This window comes from Heterodontus francisci, chromosome 9, assembly GCF_036365525.1.
Source record: "Heterodontus francisci isolate sHetFra1 chromosome 9, sHetFra1.hap1, whole genome shotgun sequence".
In the NCBI taxonomy this organism is placed as follows: Eukaryota; Metazoa; Chordata; class Chondrichthyes; order Heterodontiformes; family Heterodontidae; genus Heterodontus; species Heterodontus francisci.
In genome coordinates, this window is record NC_090379.1 from 507,534 (window position 1) to 530,000 (window position 22,467).

The window sequence follows — 22,467 nt, forward strand, 5'->3', positions numbered from 1 at the left end:
ATCTGTCCCTAACCTCAACATCCGTCATGTCCCTCTCCTCGGTGAATACCGATGCAAAGTACTCGTTTAAAATCTCACCCATTTTCTCTGACTCCACGCATAACTTTCCTCCTTTGTCCTTGAGTGGGCCAATCCTTTCTCTAGTTACCCTCTTGCTCCTTATACATGAATAAAAGGCTTTGGGATTTTCCTTAACCCTGTTTGCTAAAGATATTTCATGACCCCTTTTAGCCCTCTTAATTCCTCGTTTCAGATTGCGCCTACAATCCCGATATTCTTTCAAAGCTTCGTCTTTCTTCAGCCGCTTAGACCTTACGTGTGTTTCCTTTTTCCTCTTAGCTAGTCTCACAATTTCACCTGTCATCCATGGTTCCCTAATCTTGCCATTTCTACCCCTCATTTTCACAGGAACATGTCTCTCCTGCACGCTAATCAACCTCTCTTTAAAAGCCTCCCACATATCAAAAGTGGATTTACCTTCAAACAGCTGCTCCCAATCTACATTCCCCAGCTCCTGCCGAATTTTGGTATAGTTGGCCTTCCCCCAATTTAGCACTCTTCCTTTAGGACCACTCTCGTCTTTGTCCATGAGTATTTTAAAGCTTACGGAATTGTGATCACTATTCCCAAAGTAGTCCCCTACTGAAACGTCAACCACCTGGCCCGGCTCATTTCCCAACACCAGGTCCAGTATGGCCCCTTCCCGAGTTGGACTATTTACATACTGCTCTAGAAAACCCTCCTGGATGCTCCTTACAAATTCTGCTCCATCTTGACCTCTAACATTAAGTGAATCCCAGTCAATGTTGGGAAAATTAAAATCTCCTATCACCACCACCCTGTTGCCCCTACAGCTTTCCATAATCTGTTTACATATTTGTACCTCTATCTCACGCTCGCTGTTGGGAGGCCTGTAGTTCAGCCCCAACATTGTTACCGCACCCTTCCTATTACTGAGTTCTGCCCATATTGCCTCACAGCTCGAGTCCTCCATAGTGCCTTCCTTCAGCACAGCTGTGATATCCTCTTTGACCAGTAATACAACTCCTCCACCCCTTTTACCTCCCTCTCTATCCCGCCTGAAGCATCGGTATCCTGGGATATTTAGTTGCCAATCATGCCCTTCCCTTAATCAAGTCTCAGTAATAGCAATAACATCATACGCCCAGGTACTAATCCAAGCCCTAAGTTCATCTGTCTTACCTACTACACTTCTTGCATTAAAACAAATACACCTCAGACCACCAGTCCCTTTGCTTTCATCATCTGCTCCCTGCCTACTCTTTCCCTTAGTCACGCTGACTTCATTATCTAGTTCCTTACAGGCTTTAGTTACATCCTTACTTTCCACTGACCTCATTTGGTTCCCATCCCCCTGCCACATTAGTTTAAACCCTCCCCAACAGCGTTAGCAAAAGCACCCCCAAGGACATTGGTTCCAGTCCGGCCCAGGTGTGGACCGTCCAATTTGTAATAGTCCCACCTCCCCCAGAAATGGTCCCAATGTCCCAAAAATCTGAACCCCTCCTTCCTGCACCATCTCTCAAGCCACGCATTCATCCTGACTATTCTTTCATTTTTACTCTGACTATCACGTGGCACTGGTAGCAATCCTGAGATTACTACCTCTGAGGTCCTACTTTTTAACTTGGCTCCTAACTCCCTAAATTCTGCTTGTGGGACCTCATCCCGTTTTTTACCTGTATTATTGGTGCCTATGTGCACAACGACAACTGGCTGTTCACCCTCCCCTTTCAGAATGTTCTGCAGCCGATCTGAGACATCCCTGACCCGTGCACCTGGGAGGCAACATACCATTCGGGAGTCTCGTTTTCGACCACAGAACCGCCTATCTACTCCCCTTACAATCGAATCCCCTATGACTATAACCCTTCCACTCTTTTTCCCGCCCTTCTGAACAGCAGAGCCAGCCACGGTGCCATGAACCTGGCTACTGCTGCCTTACCCTGGTGAGCCATCTCCCTCAACAGTATCCAAAACGGTATACCTGTTGTGGAGGGAGATGACCGCAGGGGACTCCTGCGCTGCCTTCCTGCTCTTTCTCTGCCTTTTGGTCACCCATTCCCTTTCTCCCTCAGCAATCCTAATCTGCGGTGTGACCAATTCACTAAACGTGCTATCCATGACCTCCTCAGCATCGCGGACACTCCAAAGTGAGTCCATCCGCAGCTCCAGAGCCATCATGCGGTCTAACAAGAGCTGCAGCTGGACACACTTCCTGCACGTGAATGAGTCAGGGACATCAGCCATGTCCCTGAGCTCCCACATTGAGCAAGAGGAGCATGTCACGGGTCTGAGATCTCCTGCCATTTTTAATCTTAAGCTTAAACTTAGTTAAATGAAAAAGGAACGAAAAGTTTTTTCCCAATCACACGATAAAAAAAAAAGAGAAATAGAAAAAGCCTTACCTTATCTACACACCACCGAGTCCTTTTTTTTGGTTAGAGGAGGAGGGCGGGTGGGAGACACTACAGGTGCAGTGTCTCGGGTTCAGAAACGGCCCAAATATATAGGGTTTTACTTACCCAGCAGCCCCCTGGTCTCCGCCGAAAACAAAAGGAAATAAAATTTTCTTTAAACTGACCTTCCCAGCTGCTCACTCACTCGCACTCTCTGCTCCCGAAAAAGCTGCTGCAGTGAAAGGTAAGTTATTTTAAACGGCCCAAATATATAGGGTTTTACTTACCCAGCAGCCCCCTGGTTTCCGCCGAAAACAAAAGGAAACTAAATTTACATCTGCAAGAACAAACATGGATCCCAGCAGAAGCTTCCAAGATGTGCAAAGAACTATGCTCCTATGAAGTGACAACACCAAGTGGTATGGTACTGCAAGGGAATTGATTGCACACCGGGTCTCTCTACTAGCCATGCACAGGGCAGTCAACCAGCATCGCCTACGCATACTAGCGTACGTTCTGCAGACGAAGAGACAACAAGCAATACACCCACAACTGAGGACAATCCTCCCAAATACAATCTGCAGGATAGGACGGACAGTTCGAGAACACACCTATATGTCATCGTCACAAGGTCCAGTTGAGTCAGCCGATGACCAGTACGGTTCCAAATGCAGACAATACCTTGAAGAGGAGTGTTCCAAATGCTCTTGTTACAGTTGAAAGTTTTGTGTGAAAAGTGTTATAGCTGTCAAATTTCTTATATCTCAATGCTTGCTTATTCATATACATATTAATGTTATATGGGGTTGTCATTTAAGGGAAGGGGGATGCTGTGATAGGGTATTTGTTAGTATGTTAAACATAATAATTTAAATATATGTTTATGCTCATATGTATGTCATCATAGGAAGTGATGCAATATATGATTCAATTCTCTTGCACAGTTAGCACGTGTAAGCTCAAGCAACAAGTCTCCATTAAAGCTCTGTGTTCAACCTTTATGCCTTCCCTTCAGATTTTTTACATTAAGTTAGAAACAGATAATACAACACCACAAAACTTGGAAATATTGTGAGCTGGTGAGGAAGATGGTGATAAACTTCAAGTGGACATAGACAGGCTGGTGGAATGGGCAGACAAGTGGCAGATGAAATTTAATGCAGAAAAGTGAGAAATGATGCATTTTGGTAGGAAGAATGAGGAGAGGTCATAGAAATTAAAAGGTACAATTCTAAATGGGGTGTAGGAGCAGACAGACCTGGGGGTATATGTGCACAAATCATTGAAGGTTGTAGGGCAGGTTGAGAAAGCAGTTAATAAATCATATGGGATCCTGGGATTTATACACAAGGGTACAGAGTACAAGAACAAGGAAGTTATGATAAACTTTTATAAAACACTGGTTTGGCCTCAACTCAAGTATTGTGTCCAGTTCTGGGAACTGCAATTTAGGAAGGATGTGAAAGCATCAGAGAGGCTGCAGAAAAGATTCACAAGAATGGTTCCAGGAATGAGGAACTTCAGTTACAATGATAGGCTGGAGAAGCTGGGGCTGTCCTCCTTGGAGAAGAGAAAGTTAAGAGCAGATTTGGGAGAGGTGTTTAAAATCTTGAGGGGTCTGGGCAGAGTAGATAGGGATAAACTGTTCCCATTGGTATTAAGATTTAGAACCAGAGGACATCGATTGAAGGTGATTGGCAAAAGCCACAATGGTAACATGAAGAAAATGTTTTTTTTCACGCAGCTAGTGTTTAAGATCGGGAATGCACTGCCCGAGAGTGTGGTGGAGGCAGATTATATCGAGGCCTTCGAAACAGAACTGGATAATTATCTGAAGAGAAAAAATATGCAGGACTACGGGGAAAAGGCAGGGTAGTGGGACTAGATGAGCTGCTCTTGGAGAGCCAGCACAGACATGATAGGCTCAATGGACTTCTTCTGTGCTGCAACCATCCTATGATTTTATGTTTCACAACACTCAGTGAAGAAATTTCTCCTCATCTCAGTCCGAAATGATCAAACCCATATCCCAAGACTGTGACGCCCGTGTTCTAGATTCGTCAGCCAGGGGAAATGACTTCTCAGTGTCTACCCTGTCAAGCCCTTTCAGAATCTTGTATGTTTCAATGCGATCACCTCTCATTCTTCTAAACCTATCGAGTATAGGCCCAATTTACTCAGCCTCTCATCATCGGACAACTCTCATCCCAGGAACCAATCTACTGAACCTTCGCTGTACCGCTTCCAAGGCAAGTAGATTCTTCCTTCGACATGGAGACCCAAACTACACGCAGTACTCCAGGTTTTGTCTCACCAAAGTCCTATACAATTGTAGCAAGACTTCCTAATTCTTGTAATCCAATCCCATTTCAATAAAGGACAACATGCCATTTGCCTTCCCAATTGCTTGCTGTATCTACATGATAACTTTGTGTTCCTTGTCAGAGTACACCCAGGTTTCTCTGAACAGCATTTAAGAGTTTCATACCTTTTAAAAAATATTCTACTTTTCTATTCTTACTACTGAAGTGAACAACCTTACATTCCCCAACATTATACTCCACCTGCCACCTTGTTTCCCATTCACTTAACCTGTCTATATCTTTTTGCAGCCTCTTTGTGTCCTCACAACTTACATTCTTACCTAGCTTTGTACTGTCAGCAAAATTGGATACATTACTCTGTCTCTTCGTCTAAGTCATTAATGTAGATTGAAAATAGCTGAAGCCCCAGTGCTGATCCTTGCAGTATTCCACTAGTTACAGCCTGCCAACTTGAAAATGCCCTGTTTATCCCTACTTTCCGTTTCCTGTCTGTTAATTAATCCATGCTAACATATTCCCAACTTTCTTTGAGCTCTTATCTTGCATATCAACCTTTTGTGTGGCATCTCATCAGATGCCTTTTGGAATGCCAAGCATATTACATCTACTGGCTCCGCTTTATCTACTCTACTAGTTGCATCCTGAAAACGCTAATAAATTTGTCAAACACTATTTCCCTTTTGTAAAACTATACTGACTGTCAGATCATACTGTTGATTTTCTAAGTACATTTTTAAGAATTCCTTAATAATAATTTTCCTGACAACTGATCAGTGTTGGGACCCTTGCTTTTCCTGATATATACTAAGGATATAGACCTTGGTGTAAAGGGCATAATTTCAAAGTTTGCAGATGATAAGAAACTTGGAAGCACTGTGAACTGTGAGGAGAGTGTAGAATTTCAAAAGAACATAGACAAGTTGATGGAATGGGCAGACAGGTGGCAGATGAAGCTCAATGCAGAGAAATGTGAAGTGATTCATTTTGGTAGGAAGAACATGGAGAGGCAATATAAAATAAAGGGTACAATTCTAAAGGGGAAGCAGGAGCAGAGGGACCTGGGTGTATACGGGCATAAGTCACTGAAGGTGGCAGGACAGGCTGAGAGTGTGTTTAATGAAGCATACAGTTTTTTTTTTAATACATTCATTCATGGGATGCGGGCATCGCTAGCTAGGCCAGCATTTATTACCCATCCCTGATTGCCCTCGGGAAGGTGATGGTGAGCTGCCTTCTTGAACTGTTGTGGTCCATGTGGGGCAGATATACCCACACTGCTGTTAGGAAGGGAGTTCTAGGATTTTGATCCAGCGACAGTGAAGGAACAGCAATATAGTTCCAAGTCAGGATGGTGTGTGACTTGGAGGGGAACTAGCAGGTGGTGGTATTCCCATGCATCTGATGCCCTTGTCCTTCTAGTTGGTAGAGGTCGCAGGTTTAGAAGGTGCTGTTGAAGGAGCCTTGTTGCATTGCTGCAGTGTATCTTGTAGATGGTACACACTGCTGCCACTGTGCGTCGGTGGTGGAGGGAGTGAATGTTTGTGGATGGGGTGCCAATCAAGTCCTGGATGGTGTTGAGCTTAAGTGTTGTTGGACATGCACCCATCCAGGCAAGAGAAGAATATTCTATCATACTCCTGACTTGTGCTTTGTGGACAGGCTTTGGGGAGTCAGGAGGTGAGTTACTCGCCGCAGGAATCCTAGCCAGGACCTGCTCTTGTAGCCATAGTAGTTGTATGGCTACTCTAGTTCAGTTTCTGGTCAATGGTAACCCCAGGATGTTGACAGTGGGGGATTCAGTGATTGCAATGCTATTGAATTTCAAGGGGAGATGGTTAGATTCTCTCTTGTTGGACAGACAATGACCATCTCCAACAAGAGAGAATCTAACCATCACCCCTTGACATTCAATGGCATTACCATCGCCGGATCCCGCACTATCAACATCCTGGGGGTTACAATTGACCAGAAACTGAACTGGAGTAGCCATATAAATATATTAGTAGGAGAATAGAGCACAGGAGCAAGGAAGTTATGTTGAACTTGTATAGGACACTAGTTTAGACTCAGTTGGAGTACTGCGTCCAGTTCTGGACACCGCACTTCAGGAAAGATGTGAGGGCATTGGAGAGAATATAGAAAAGATTCACAAGAATGGTTCCAGGGATGAGGAACTTCAGTTATGAAGATAGTTTGGAGAAGTTAGGACTGTCCTCTTTGGAGAAGAGAAGACTGAGAGGTGATTTGATAGAGGTATTCAAAATCATGAGGGGTCTGGACAGAGTAGATAGACAGAAATTGTTCCCACTCGTGAAAGGATCAAGAACGAGAGGGCACAGATTTAAATTATTTGGTAAGAGAAGCAAAAGTCGCATGAGGAAAAACTTTTTCACACAGAGTGGTTAAGGTCTGGAATGCACTGCCTGAGAGTGTGGGGAAAGCAGGTTCAATTGAAGCATTCAAAAGGGAATTAGACGTTATATGAGAAGGAAGAATGTGCAGGGATACGGGGAGGGGGAGGGTGAATGGAACTGAGTGAATTGCTCTTTCAAAGAGCCAGTGCAGACACAATGGGTCGAATGGCCTCCTTCTGCACTGTAACAATTCTGTGATTCTGTGAACTGACGTCAGGTTAACTGGCTTGTAGCTCCCTGCTTACTCTCGCTCATTTCTTGATAGTGATAGTGGAGAGGTAGATCTGGGTGTTGTCAACATGTGCAACCTGAACCCCTGGAAAAAGTCATGACAGACTATTTAAAGCTTGACGCACATCATCGCCTGTATTGGGATTGCACTGAGAACTTTAGGTTTGATTTATGTCATCTGCATTAAATGGCCACACCAAGATCTGTGCAATGTTTTGTGAATGGAATTGTGTGATTCACTAAGGACTCCTGCAAAATAGAAACACTGGCACGATTCAGAGTAATGCTATTTATGAGCTTCTGTTAATCCAGTCACATTACATACCAAGAGTTGTCCAGCCTCCCTCAGTTTTGTTTTATACAATATCCATCGGTATCGCAAATCTTCCAGTTGTTTCTCTTCTTCATTCATACTGGAAAATTCAGCACTGATGAGCGCTTCAAATATTTTCTGGCCATGAGGTACATGAGAATGCAGCACCTGGAAACAATGTCAATCTCTTGAGAAAAGTTAAAAACTTCCGCTGCTTTGTGCACATAACTAGAGCATGCTGCTTACTGAACAGGCAGAAAACTGAATTCTCTCGAGTTCCCTGGTTTCTCTTGAAACTGGCAGGAAGCCCTCATCTCCCTCAGTATCAGTACTTGGATGGTGTTGGAGGAAACCTGGCAATAGGCTTGGTCAACTCTGCCCACTGGGCTTTGGCTATCTGGAGCCCACCACTTTAGCAGGCAAATTATGTTGATAATAAGGAGAGCATCTACATCCCTGTTAAGCGCCATTTCATTATGTCTTATGGCCTTCTGCTGAATGCATTTGACAAAATTTAATTATTTTTATTGGATGATATCTTGAACTTATTCTTGCCAATCATTGGGTTGTAACTTATTACTGTTAGCCGTTTCTACAGTGTGCTGACAGTATGCACTTCACACCGCAGGCAACGTAGAGACAGCATGCCATTGAAAAGAGTCTTCATAGGAGTGGGCTGATTGCTGCAATTGTCCTTGAGGGTGATGCATCAAAGAACAAAGAACAGTACAGCACAGGAACAGGCCATTCGGCCCTCCAAGCCTGCGCCGATCTTGATGTCTGTCTAAACTAAACCCTTCTGCACTTCCGGGGACCGTATCCTTCTATTCCCATCCTATTCATGTATTTGTCAAGATGCCTCTTAAATGTCGCTATCGTACCTGCTTCCACCACCTCCCCCGGCAGCAAGTTCCAGGCACGCACCACCCTCTGTGTAAAGAACTTGCTTCGCACATTCCCTCTAAACTTTGTCCCTCGCACCTTAAACCTATGCCCCCTAGTAACTGACTCTTCCACCCTGGGAAAAAGCTTCTGACTATCCACTCTGTCTCTGCCGCTCATAACTTTGTAAACCTCTATCATGTCGCCCCTCCACCTCCGTCGTTCCAGTGAAAACAATCCGAGTTTATCCAACCTCTCCTCATAGCTAATGCCCTCCAGACCAGGCAACATCCTGGTAAACCTCCTCTGTACCCTCTCCAAAGCCTCCACGTCCTTCTGGTAGTGTGGCGACCAGAATTGCACGCAATATTCTAAGTGTGGCCTAACTAAATTTCTGTACAGCTGCAGCATGACTTGCCAATTTTTATACTCTATGCCCCGACCGATGAAGGCAAGCATGCCGTCTGCCTTCTTGATTACCTTATCCACCTGCGTTGCCACTTTCAGTGACCTGTGGACCTGTACGCCCATCATCCAAGCATCCCACAGAGTATTTAAAAGGACATACATATTGCAGCTGAGTGTGTTAAATCCTCAACGTCTGCCTATTAAACGTAGTTATGAATATAGTTTTAATGATAAATGTCTGGAATATCTTGAAAACAATTTGGAGCTATTTCCTTAACATTAGGGCAAAATGGCAGCAGTCGGAAGTGAATAGAGAGATGGCTCAGTGACTTTGGGGCAAGTACAGCCATGGAGTAAAGGAGGGATGTTTAAGGATTGTTTATAAATTTAGAATAAGTATAGGAGAAGAGGCTGCGGTATTCTTCATGTTTTAATTACTATAAACATACTATTCATACTAAGCACACTTTTTTAAAAAGAAAAACCTGTTCAGCATTTAATAAATGTGTCTAGTGGACAATAGTTTGCACATCGAGGGTTTCTATTCCTGACCCCACCTACTGAAGGCAAAACGACCGCATGCAGCATTCAACAAAGGCACAATATAGTGACAAGGTCTCTCTTCACCCAAAGTCTCACAATATTTCCCCACAAAAGCTCAGTCTTTTTTTATGAAGGATGTTAAGTTTGCTAAATTGACTGGGGGCCAGTGAAACTGAATCCTAATATTTTTTAGCTTAAAAGCACAATTACTCAAATTAATCTGATTCCATTGTATTTTGAAACAAATGCGTTTCATGTACATACAATCTTGGTGTTAAGAAAGTTTTCCTGACTCCACTTCAACTATTTCAGCTCAGATTCTAAGACGATGCCACAGTCATTTACAGCATAGCAGGAGGCCATTCAGCCCACTGAGGCCAGGCTGACTCTCCACAGAACTATTCAGTCAGTCCCACTCCCCCATTCGATCCCCGTAGCCCTGCAAGTCCATTTCCTTCAAGTGGCCATCCACTTCGACCACCCTTGCGGGAAGTGTGTTCCAGGTCTTTACCCCCACTGTGTAAAAAAGTTCTTGCTCAGATTCCCCCTAAATTTCTTGCCCAAAACTTTCAATCTGTGCCCCTTGTCCTCACACAATTAATTAATGGGAACAGTTTTCTAATCATGGCCATGAAGCCATTGTCGATTGTCGTAAAAACCCGTCTGGTTCACTAATGCCCTTTAGGGAAAGAAATCTGCCGTCCTTACCTGGTCTGGCCTATATGTGACTCCAGACCCACAATAATGTGGTTGACTCTGACATGCTCTCTGAAATGGCCTAGCAAGCCACTTAGTTGAATCTAACCTCAATGAGGTCAATAAAAAAGTATGAAACTGGACGGACCACTTGGCATCGACCTAGGCACCAGAAATGACCACAGCAAACCCAGCCCCGTCAACCCTGCAAAGTCCTCCTTACTAACATCTGGGGGCTTGTGCCAAAGTTGGGAGAGCTGTCCCACAGACTAGTCAAGCAACAGCCTGAAATAGTCATACTCACGGAATCAGACCTGACAGACAATGTCTCAGACACTGCCATCACCAACCCCGGGTATGTCCTGCCCACCGGCAGGACAGAGCAGCAGAGGTGGCGGCACAGTGGTATACAGTCAAAGAACAAAGAACAAAGAAAATTACAGCACAGGAACAGGCCCTTCGGCCCTCCAAGCCTGCGCCGATCCAGATCCTCTATCTAAACATGTCGCCTATTTTCTCAGGGTCTGTATCTCTTTTCTTACTGCCCATTCATGTATCTGTCCAGATACATCTTAAAAGACGCCATCGTGCCCGCATCTACCACCTCCGCTGGCAACGCGTTCCAGGCACCCACCACCCTCTGCGTAAAGAACTTTCCACGCATATCCCCCCTAAACATTTCCCCTCTCACTTTGAACTCGTGACCCCTAGTAATTGAATCCCCCACTCTGGGAAAAACCTTCTTGCTATCCACCCTGTCTATACCTCTCATGATTTTGTACACCTCAATCAGGTCCCCCCTCAACCTCCGTCTTTCTAATGAAAATAATCCGAATCTACTCAACCTCTCTTCATAGCTAGCACCCTCCATAACAGGCAACATCCTGGTGAACCTCCTCTGCACCCTCTCCAAAGCATCTGCATCCTTTTGGTAATGTGGCGACCAGAACTGCACGCAGTATTCCAAATGTGGCCGAACCAAAGTCCTATACAACTGTAACATGAACTGCCAACTCTTGTACTCAATACCCCGTCCGATGAAGGAAAGCATGCCGTATGTCTTCTTGACCACTCTATTGACCTGCGTTGCCACCTTCAGGGAACAGTGGACCTGAACACCCAAATCTCTCTGGACATCAATTTTCCCCAGGACTTTTCCATTTACTGTATAGTTCACTCTTGAATTGGATCTTCCAAAATGCATCACCTCGCATTTGCCCTGATTGAACTCCATCTGCCATTTCACTGCCCAACTCTCCAGTCTATCTATATTCTGCTGTATTCTCTGACAGTCCCCTTCACTATCTGCTACTCCACCAATCTTAGTGTCGTCTGCAAACTTGCTAATCAGTCCACCTATACTTTCCTCCAAATCATTAATGTATATCACAAACAACAGTGGTCCCAGCACGGATCCCTGTGGAACACCACTGGTCACACGTCTCCATTTTGAGAAACTCCCTTCTACTGCTACTCTCTGTCTCCTGTTGCCCAGCCAGTTCTTTATCCATCTAGCTAGTACACCTTGGACCCCATGCGCCTTCACTTTCTCCATCAGCCTACCATGGGGAACCTTATCAAACACCTTACTGAAGTCCATGTATATGACATCTACAGCCCTTCCCTCATCAATCAACTTTGTCACTTCCTCAAAGAATTCTATTAAGTTGGTAAGACATGACCTTCCCTGCACAAAACCATGTTGCCCATCACTGATAAGCCCATTTTCTTCCAAATGGGAATAGATCCTATCCCTCAGTATCTTCTCCAGCAGCTTCCCTACCACTGACGTCAGGCTCACCGGTCTATAATTACCTGGATTATCCCTGCTACCCTTCTTAAACAAGGGGACAACATTAGCAATTCTCCAGTCCTCCGGGACCTCACCCGTGTTTAAGGATGCTGCAAAGATATCTGTTAAGGCCCCAGCTATTTCCTCTCTCGCTTCCCTCAGTAACCTGGGATAGATCCCATCCGGACCTGGGGACTTTGTCCACCTTAATGCCCTTTAGAATAGCCAACACTTCCTCCCTCCTTATGCCGACTTGACCTAGAGTAATCAAACATCTGTCCCTAACCTCAACATCCGTCATGTCCCTCTCCTCAGTGAATACCGATGCAAAGTACTCATTTAGAATCTCACCCATTTTCTCTGACTCCACGCATAACAATCCTCCTTTGTCCTTTAGTGGGCCAATCCTTTCTCTAGTTACCCTCTTGCTCCTTCTATATGAATAAAAGGCTTTGGGAATTTCTTCAACCCTGTTTGCTAAAGATATTTCATGACCCCTTTTAGCCCTCTTAATTCCTCATTTCAGATTGGTCCTACATTCCCGATTTTCTTTCAAAGCTTCGTCTTTCATCAGCCGCCTAGACCTTATGTATGCTTCCTTTTTCCTCTGAGCTAGTCTCACAATTTCACCTGTCATCCATGGTTCCCTAATCTTGCCATTTCTATCCCTCATTTTCACAGGAACATGTCTCTCCTGCACGCTAATCAACCTCTCTTTAAAAGCCTCCCACATATCAAATGTTGATTTACCTTCAAACAGCTGCTCCCAATCTACATTCCCCAGCTCCTGCCGAATTTTGGTATAGTTGGCCTTCCCCCAATTTAGCACTCTTCCTTTCGGACCACTCTCGCCTTTGTCCATGAGTATTTTAAAGCTTACGGAATTGTGATCACTATTCCCAAAGTAGTCTCCTATTGAAACTTCAACCACCTGGCCGGGCTCATTCCCCAACACCAGGTCCAGTATGGCCCCTTCCCGAGTTGGACTATTTACATACTGCTCTAGAAAACCCTCCTGGATGCTCCTTACAAATTCTGCTCCATCTAGACCTCTAACACTAAGTGAATCCCAGTCAATGTTGGGAAAATTAAAATCTCCTATCACCACCACCCTGTTGCTCCTACATCTTTCCATAATCTGTTTACATATTTGTACCTCTATCTCACGCTCGCTGTTGGGAGGCCTGTAGTACAGCCCCAACATTGTTACCGCACCCTTCCTATTTCTGAGTTCTGTCCATATTGCCTCACTGCTCGAGTCCTCCATAGTGCCCTCTTTCAGCACAGCTGTGATATCCTCTTTGACCAGTAATGCAACTCCTCCACCCCTTTTACCTCCCTCTCTATCCCGCCTGAAGCATCGATATCCTGGGATATTTAGTTGCCAATCATGCCCTTCCCTCAACCAAGTCTCAGTAATAGCAATGACATCATACTCCCAGGTACTAATCCAAGTTCATCTGCCTTACATACTACACTTCTTGCATTAAAACAAATGCACCTCAGACCACCAGTCCCTTTACATTCATCATCTGCTCCCTGCCTGCTCTTCCCCTTAATCACACTGATTTCATTATCTAGTTCCTTACAGGCTTTTGTTACTACCTCCTTACTGTCAACTGACCTCCTCAATTGGTTCCCATCCCCCTGCCACTTAGTTTAAACCCTCCCAACAGCGTGAGCAAAAGCACCCCCCAGGACATTGGTTCCGGTCCGGCCCAGGTGTAGACCGTCCAATTTGTAATAGTCCCACCTCCCCCAGAACCGGTCCCAATGTCCCAAAAATCTGAACCCCTCCTTGCTGCACCATCTCTGAAGCCACGCATTCATCCTGACTATTCTTTCATTTTTACTCTGACTATCACGTGGCACTGGTAGCAATCCTGAGATTTCGACCTCTGAGGTCCTACTTTTTAACTTGGCTCCTAACTCCCTAAACTCTGCTTGTCGGACCTCATCCCGTTTTTTACCTATATCATTGGTGCCTATGTGCACAACGACAACTGGCTGTTCACCCTCCCCCTTTAGAATGTTCTGCAGCCGATCTGAGACATCCCTGACCCGTGCACCTGGGAGGCAACATACCATTCGGGAGTCTCGCTTTCGACCACAGAACCGCCTATCTACTCCCCTTACAATCGAATCCCCTATGACTATGGCCCTTCCACTCTTTTTCCCGCCCTTCTGAACAGCAGAGCCAGCCACGGTGCCATGAACCTGGCTACTGCTGCCTTCCCCTGGTGAACCATCTCCCTCAACAGTATCCAAAACAGTATACTTGTTTTTTTTTTAGAATTAGAACATTACAGCGCAGTACAGGCCCTTCGGCCCCCGATGTTGCGCCGATCATCTGACCAACACTATTTCATTTTCATCCATATGTCTATCCAATGACCACTTAAATGCCCTTAAAGTTGGCGAGTCTACTACTGTTGCAGGCAGGGCGTTCCACGCCTCTACTACTCTCTGCGTAAAGAAACTACCTCTGACATCTGTCCTATATCTTTCACCCCTCAACTTAAAGCTATGTCCCCTCGTGTTTGCCATCATCATCCGAGGAAAAAGACTCTCACTATCTACCCTGTCTAACCCTCTGATTATCTTGTATGTCTCTATTAAGTCACCTCTCCTCCTCCTTCTCTCCAACGAAAACAACCCCAAGTCCCTCAGCCTTTCCTCGTAAGACCTTCCTTCCATACCAGACAACATCCTAGTAAATATCCTCTGCACCCTTTCCAAAGCTTCCACATCCTTCCTATAATGCGGTGACCAGAACTGCACGCATTACTCCAGGTGCGGTCTCACCAGAGTTTTGTACAGCTGCATCATGACCTCGTGGCTCCGAAACTCGATCCCCCTACTAATAAAAGCTAACACACCATATGCCTTCTTAACAGCCCTATTAACCTGGGTAGCAACTTTCAGGGATTTATGTACCTGGACACCAAGATCTCTCTGCTCATCTACACTACCAAGAATCTTCCCATTAGCCCAGTACTCTGCATTGCTGTTACTCCTTCCAAAGTGAATCACCTCACACTTCTCCGCATTAAACTCTGCTTATTGGAGGGAGATGACCGAAGGGGACTCCTGCGCTGCCTTCCTGCTCTTTCTCTGCCTTTTGGTCACCCATTCCCTTTCTTCCTCAGGAGGGAGTTGCCCTGGGAGTCCTCAACATGAACTCCGCACCCCATGAAGTCTCATGGCATCAGGTCAAACATGGGCAAGGTAACCTCCTACTGATTACCATCTACCGCCCTCCCTCAGCTGATGAGTCAGTACTCCTCCATGTTGAACACCACTTGGAGGAAGCACTGAGGGTGGCAAGGGCGCAGAATGAACTCCGGGTGGGGGACTTCAATGTCCATCACCAAGAGTGGCTCTATAGCACCACTACTAACCAAGCTGGCCGAGTCCTAAAAGACATAGCTGCTAGACTGGGTATGCGGCAGGTGGTGAGGGAACCAACAAGAGGGAAAAACATTCTTGACTTCGTCCTCACCAATCTACCTGTCACAGATGCATCTGTCCATGACAGTATTGGTAGGAGTGACCACTGTACAGTCCTTGTGGAGACGAAGTCCCACCTTCACAGTGAGGATACCCTCCATTGTGTTGTGGCACTACCACCGTGATAAATTGGATAGATTTCAAACAGATCTAGCAATGCAAAACTGGGCATCCATGAGGCGCTACAGGCCATCAGCAGCAGCAGAATTGTACTCAACCACACGCTATAACCTCATGGCCCGGCCTATCTCCCACTCTACCATGACCATCAAGCCGGGGATCAACCCTGGTTCAATGAAGAGTGCAGGATGGCATGCCAGGAGCAGCACCAGACATACCTCAAAATGATGTGTCAACCTGGTGAAGCTACAACACAGGACTACTTCCGTGCCAAACTGTATAAGCAGCATACGATAGACAGAGCGAAGCAATCCCATAACCAACGGATCAGATCTAAGCTCTGCAGTTCTGCCACATCTAGCCGTGAATGGTGGTAGACAATTAAACTAACTGGAGGACGTGGCTCCACAAATATCTTCATCCTCAATGATGGGGGAGCCCAGCACATCAGTGCAAAAGATAAGGCTGACACATTTGCAATGATCTTCAGCCAGAAGTGCCGAGTTGATGATCCATTTCAGCCTCCTCCTGTAGTCCCCAGCATTACAGATGCCAGACTTCAGCCAATTCGATTCACCCCGCTTGATATCACGAAATGACTGAAGGCACTGGATACTGGAAAGGCTATGGGCCCTGACAATATTCCGGCAATAGTACTGAAGACCTGTGCTCCAGAACTTGCCGCGCCCCTAGCCAAGCTGTTCCAGTACAGCTACAATACTGGCATCTACCCAGCAAGGTGGAAAATTGCCCAGGTTTGTCCTGTCCACAAAAAGCAGGACAAGTCCAACCCGGCCAATTACCGCCCCATCAGCCTACTCTCAATCTTCAGTAAAGTGATGGAAGGTGTCATCAACAGCACCATCAAGCAGCACTTGCTTAGCAATAACCTGATCAGTGACACTCAGTTCGGGTTCCGCCAGGGACACTCAGCTCCTGACCTCATTACAGCCTTGGTTCAACCATGGACAAAAGAACTGAACTCAAGAAGTGAGGTGAGAGTGACTGCCCTTGACATCAAGGCAGCATTTCACCAAGTATGGCATCGAGGAGCCCCAACAAAACTGAAGTCAACGGGAATCAGGTGGAAACTCTCCGCTGGTTGGAGTCATACCGAGCACAAAGGAAGATGGTTGTGGTTGTTGGAGGTCAATCATCTGAGCTCCAGGACATCACTTCAGGAGTTCCTCAGAGTAGTGTCCTAGGCCCAACCATCTTCAGCTGCTTCATCAATGACCTTCCTTCAATCATAAGGTCAGAAGTGGGGATGTTCGCTGATGATTGTACAATGTTCAGCACCATTTGTGACTCCTCAGATACTGAAGCAGTCCGTGTAGAAATGCAGCAAGACCTGGACAATATCCAGACTTGGACAGATAAGTGGCAAGTAACATTCGCGCCACACAAGTGCCAGGCAATGACCATCTCCAACAAGAGAGAGTCTAACCATCTCCCCTTGACATTCAATGGCATTACCATCGCTGAATCCCCCACTATCAACATCCTCGGGGCTACCATTGACCAGAAACTGAACTGCAGTAGCCATTTAAATACAGAGGCTACAAGAGCAGGTCAGAGGCTAGGAATCCGGCTGCGAGTAACTCACCTCCTGATTCCCCAAAGCCTGTCCACCATCTACAAGGCACAAGTCAGGAGTGTGATGGAACACTGTCCATTTGCTTGGATGGGTGCAGCAAAGCACCAAGGTTCCTTCGACAGCAAAGAACAAAGGTGGGATTCGAACCCACGAACCCATGTCCCCAGAGAAATTCCCTGGGTCTCTGGGTTACTAGTCCAGTGACAATGCCACTACACCACCGCCTACCCCGCGGTGACTAGTGAACCCAGTCAGGGCCAGTGTTTCTAACTGTGCAGTTTACCTTGCGAAGGTGATGGTCTATCGGGACACTCGGAAGGAACACATGACACATCTGGAAGGCTATGTTTGGAAGGTTGCAATTAGCTGTTGGGAACAACCTTTGTGGAAAAACAAAATTTAAAACCCGAAATGCCAAAATGTTTTGATGGAGTTTATTGTTACAGCCTTATCACTTGAAAATTGTACACATTTTGGGAAAAAAAAGTGTCATCACCGCTGCTTTGTCATGAGCTTAATCTTGTGTTACATGAGTAACAATGGTACAAAGAAATGTTTTGTTAATTACCAGTAGAGTGGATGAGGATATGAATGCGAAAATATGATAATTTTTTTTTTCAATTTCTGTTTGACATTGTAATGAAAACATTCAAGAATGGTGGAGGTGTTATAAGAGTTTTGTTTTTAAAAAACTAAGAGGTCTGTGTGCCTCTAAGATTGAGTAAAGGGACTTTCTGTGAACAGTGACTGCAGAGACTTGTCGTTGGTATTTGAAGAGTGCAAGGTAATTTGTATCCAAGCTGCCAGAAAGTTTTACGGCTATCTTCTAACTAGGTTGTTGTGGGAAAAATTAGTTTCACTTTTGGATTGTTCAGTTACTGCTGGAGACTGGCCAGGAATACAGCCCAGAAAACTCTTTCTCGTGAAAAATAATTCCTGTATCAAGTAAAATTCTAATTTCTTCATGAAGTTAAAAGAACTTTGAAGGAGATGCAAAACCAATGTATGAGAGCCTTGTTGATGTTTATGCCTGAAGAGAGGAAAAGACTCAGGAAAAGATGAGTTGCTACATTCTGTGGAGAAACACTGCTTTGTTGAGAGGAAGCCTGCATTGTTGAAGGTAGCAAAATTCCTACTTTCTCCAGTCTCTGGAAAATCTCTGCCTCAAGTGTGAGTCCTGTGGCCTTTTGTATTTTTGGAAGTTCTTGAAATCTCAAGAAAGTTTCTACTGTAAGACTGCTACTTTAAAATCTAAGTAGACCTGTTGCTACAACCTGTTTCTGACAGTTCTGTGTGATGCCTGCTGCAGACAAACTACCTTGAACCTTCTCTACCCACCACAGACTGTTCATTAATTTCACCTGGAGACTTCAAGTGGCATCTGACTAATCGACTCTGGGACACCTCACCAATCCAGAAATATACTACCTGGTTTGGTGTGATTCTGGGGCATAAATAAGGTGTTTAGATTTGGCTATTTTTCCAGTAGGTGGGAAACTTTACTAATATGCTGTGACCTGTGGAGTAGTGGGACTGAATTAACAGTGCATTACTCCCAGCTTGGTTGTATCATAATGGTCCCAGAGGCAGCATGCAGCAAGAGGGATGCACGGGTACTTCTTCAAGTCAAGTATCTGAAATGATTGTCATGAGTCTCCATAGGAGAAGAGGACCCAGAATGCCTGTGAAAGGACCAGTAACAGTGTGCCAATCCTTGCAATTCTCACTAGTGTGGAGGAGGAGGCTTTACTACTTGCTGGAGAGGACAGAGGCTGTTTAGTTGCTGATGGTGAGACCGGAGCACCTGGCCAGGAGGGTGAGTTCCCCAGGGTGCGGGCACACGGGCTGGGGGGTATTGGTGGCTCAAGCAATAAAGGTTGTTCATGCATTCAAACTCACTGACATGTGGCCACACTGCAGTCTATGACATGCCCTTCAGTCCGGAGTGTCACTCAGATCTGATCATTCTGTTTTCCTCTGCAGGTGAATCACAGACGACATAGCTAGGGGACATCCATTCACCCATGAAGAGGAGGAGGGGACCTCAGAGGGTGCAGCAACATATCTTTTCCCCACACCAAGCACCAGCTCAGATACAGTCACATCAGTTGGGCTGGTTGAATCTTCAGGTTTGTGGTTACAACTTGATGCTAGCACCATACAAGTGCCAGACCAGCTTCCAGAGGCAGTTTCGGCCGTTGCCTCCGACACTGAGAAGACTGTGGGAGGCCAGGCCAGTACTGAGCCCCATGTTGATGATGAGCCTCTGAGGTCATCCATTTGGTGGGAGATGCTGCAGGTGCAGTGTGAGGTGTATGGAGATCTGGCGGAGTTACCAGAGACAATGAGTGTTCTGGCTCAGACTTTGAGGTGTCCTTCCAGACCATGAGTTCAGCACAGTCTCTGCCATCTGTGAGACTGGCTTCCTCCATTAACAGATTGGTGACTGCAGTGGAGATCCAGCTGCAGCAGGTTACCCACTGCCTGCAGGAGATGCGCAGAAACAAGCAAACCTTTGCAGTGTCAGCGAGCTCAATGCAGCAGTGGCTATGTGAGATTGGGACAAGACTCCTGGGGTATCCTCCAGGTGCTCATTCCCACTGAGGTCAGCAGGGAGGCCCGAATGAACCTCATGAGGGCACAGGAGCAATAACAGTATGCATGTGGGCTTTGCTTTCAGGGTGCTCCTGATACGTACAGCGGCTCCTTGTCCCCTCTGCCAGTGACACTAGCACCTCAGAATGCCAGGATGACAGAGGGTGGTCCTGAGACTGCTCAGGGTCACCTCAACATGCTGGGGTTCACACGACCTCAGGCAGTCAGAGGACGCCTGCCAAGTTCATCCCAAGCATGGGGCATCCTGAGCAGCCACCTTCCTGTGCCGTGGCTGGCTGCAAGGGGGCTTTGACATACGTGAGCACTCGCAAACGTTTTAAGAAATCACATTAACTGCACTTAGGGTTCACTGGTGCGATTTGGAATCATGTTAATTTCTGCGCTACTTTCCACAAATTTTATTAAATTTCACATTTGGCTTATTTATGTCTCAAGTGACTGATGATGCATGAGGAGAACTTTTTTTTCTGCATGGGATGGAGATCTGGGTAAGTGCACCATTGGGCCATGGTGTGTTAGAGGGAAAGGTGGACTGTTGCAGCTGAGATTAGCACCTGCAGGTGAGTGCTTTTGTGCTTCCAGCTGATGTGAATGCCTGAATCCAGATTGACATGTCAGTCACTGGCAGACTACATGTGTCATGAACCTCCAGTCAGGGGAAATGCCTGAGTATCAGAGCCTCCCGAGCATTCCATGCACCCAGCTCTGCAAACCTCCAACTGCTTCCCCCCGGACATTCAGGTGGCTGTGCCCCCTCCTCCTCCTCCTTGTCTGAGGATACCTCGTGCTGAACAATGTCCTCAGCATCCAGGGCCTCCCCCCTCTGCAGCACCATGTTATGTAAGGAGCAACAATTAACAACAATGCGAGATACCCTTGCTAGCAAATACTGAAGGGCACCACCTGAGCGAACCAGGCACCTAAATCTCATCTTCAGAAGACCTATGGTCTGCTCAATGGTGACTCTGGTGGTCGCATGGCTCATATTGTAACATTCCTCTGCTTCATTCCATGGGTTCCTCACAGATGTTATCAGCCATGTCTTCAGCGGGTGTCCCCGTCACCAAGTATCCATGCTTGCAGGCACATGGGCGGGGGTGGGCGGCTGCTGAATAGTGCTGGAGTTTCAGAGAATGAATGCGTTGCGACTGCTTCCTGGATAGTGAGCACACCCCGGAAGTGCAGAAGGTTTCAGTTGAGACAGGCATCAAGATCGGCGCAGGCTTGGAGGGCCGAATGACCTGTTTCTGTGCTGTACTGTTCTTTGTATATGTAAAAAGAGGAGTGGGGCCAATTGGAGACCAAAAAGGAGATTTACGCATTGATGGTAGATGGCATTGTTGAAGGTACGAAAAACTTTGCACGTGTCTTTACCAAAGAAGATGCTGTCAAAGTCATAGTGAAATAGGATGTAGATGAAATACCAGATGAGCTAAAAATTGATACAGTGAAGGTATTAGAAAGGCTGGCTGTATTCAAAGTTGATAAATCACCAGAACTGGAAGGGATGCATCCGAAAATACTGAGAGAAGGTAGGAAATTGCAGAGGCACTGGCTGTAATCTTCCAATTCTCCTTCGATACTGGGGTGGTGTCAGACTGAAGAATTGCAAATGTTACACCCTTGCTTGAAAAAGGGTGTAAGGATAAATCCAGCAACTACAGGCTAGTCAGTTTGACTTTGTTGGTGGGAAAGCTTTTCGAAACTATAATCCGGAACAAAATTAAGTCACTTGTACAATTATGGATTAATTAGGTAAAACCAGCATGGTTAAAGGCAAATCATGTTTAACCAACTTGATTGAGTTTTTTGATGAAGTAACAGAAAGGTTGATGAGGGTAATGCAGCTGATGTGGTGTACACGGATTTCCAAAAGGCGCGTACTAAAGTGCCACATAATAGGCTTGTTGGTAAAGTTGCAATGGAATAAAAGGGACAGTAGCAGCTTGGATAATGAAGTTGGCTGAGTGACAGGAAACAGACAGTAGTGGAAACTGCTTTTCGGATTGGAGGAAGGTATACAGTGGGGTTCCCCAGGGGTCGGGACTAGGACCACTGCTTTTTTTGGTATATTAATGGCCCAGGCTTGGATGAACAGGGCACAAGTTAAAAATTTTCAGATTATACAAGACTTGGAAGTACAGTGAACTGTGAGGAAGATAGTGAAAGTTCAAGAGGAGGCAGAGAGACCAATGGAATGGGTGGACACGCGTGAGATGAAATTTAACGCAGAGAAGTGCGAAGTGATACATTTTGGTAGGAAGCATGAGGAGAGGTAATGTAAAATAAAGGAGGTGCAGGAATGGAGATATTTGGGAGTATATGTGCACAAAGTGTTGAAGGTGGCAGCACTGGTTGAGAAAGATCCTGGGCTTCATAAATACAGGCATAGAGTACAAAAGCAAGGAAACTATGATGAACCTTTATAAAACTCTGATTCACCCTCAACTGGAGTACTGTACCCAATTCTGGGCACCACACTTTAGGAAGAATGCAAAGGCTTTAGGGAGGGTGCAGAAAAGATTTATAACCACATAAGGACATAAACAATAGGAGCAGGATGAGGCCATTCAGTCCCTCGAGCCTGCTCCACCATTCAAT

General features: G+C 45.8%; 1 protein-coding gene across 7 annotated transcripts in view; it reads right to left on the bottom strand.

The window, feature by feature from the left end:
- Positions 1 to 22,467, bottom strand: part of syne3 (spectrin repeat containing, nuclear envelope family member 3) — a 227,240-nt gene that overhangs the window by 17,281 nt on the left and 187,492 nt on the right. For 5 of the 7 annotated variants that reach the window (XM_068038411.1, XM_068038416.1, XM_068038413.1 and 2 more), the window contains one exon: positions 7,715 to 7,870. The exons of the other annotated variants lie outside the window; for them this stretch is intronic. In XM_068038411.1, the coding sequence (XP_067894512.1) occupies positions 7,715 to 7,870 (156 nt within the window). The remainder of the gene's footprint in view (positions 1 to 7,714; positions 7,871 to 22,467) is intronic. 7 annotated transcript variants of the gene reach the window in all.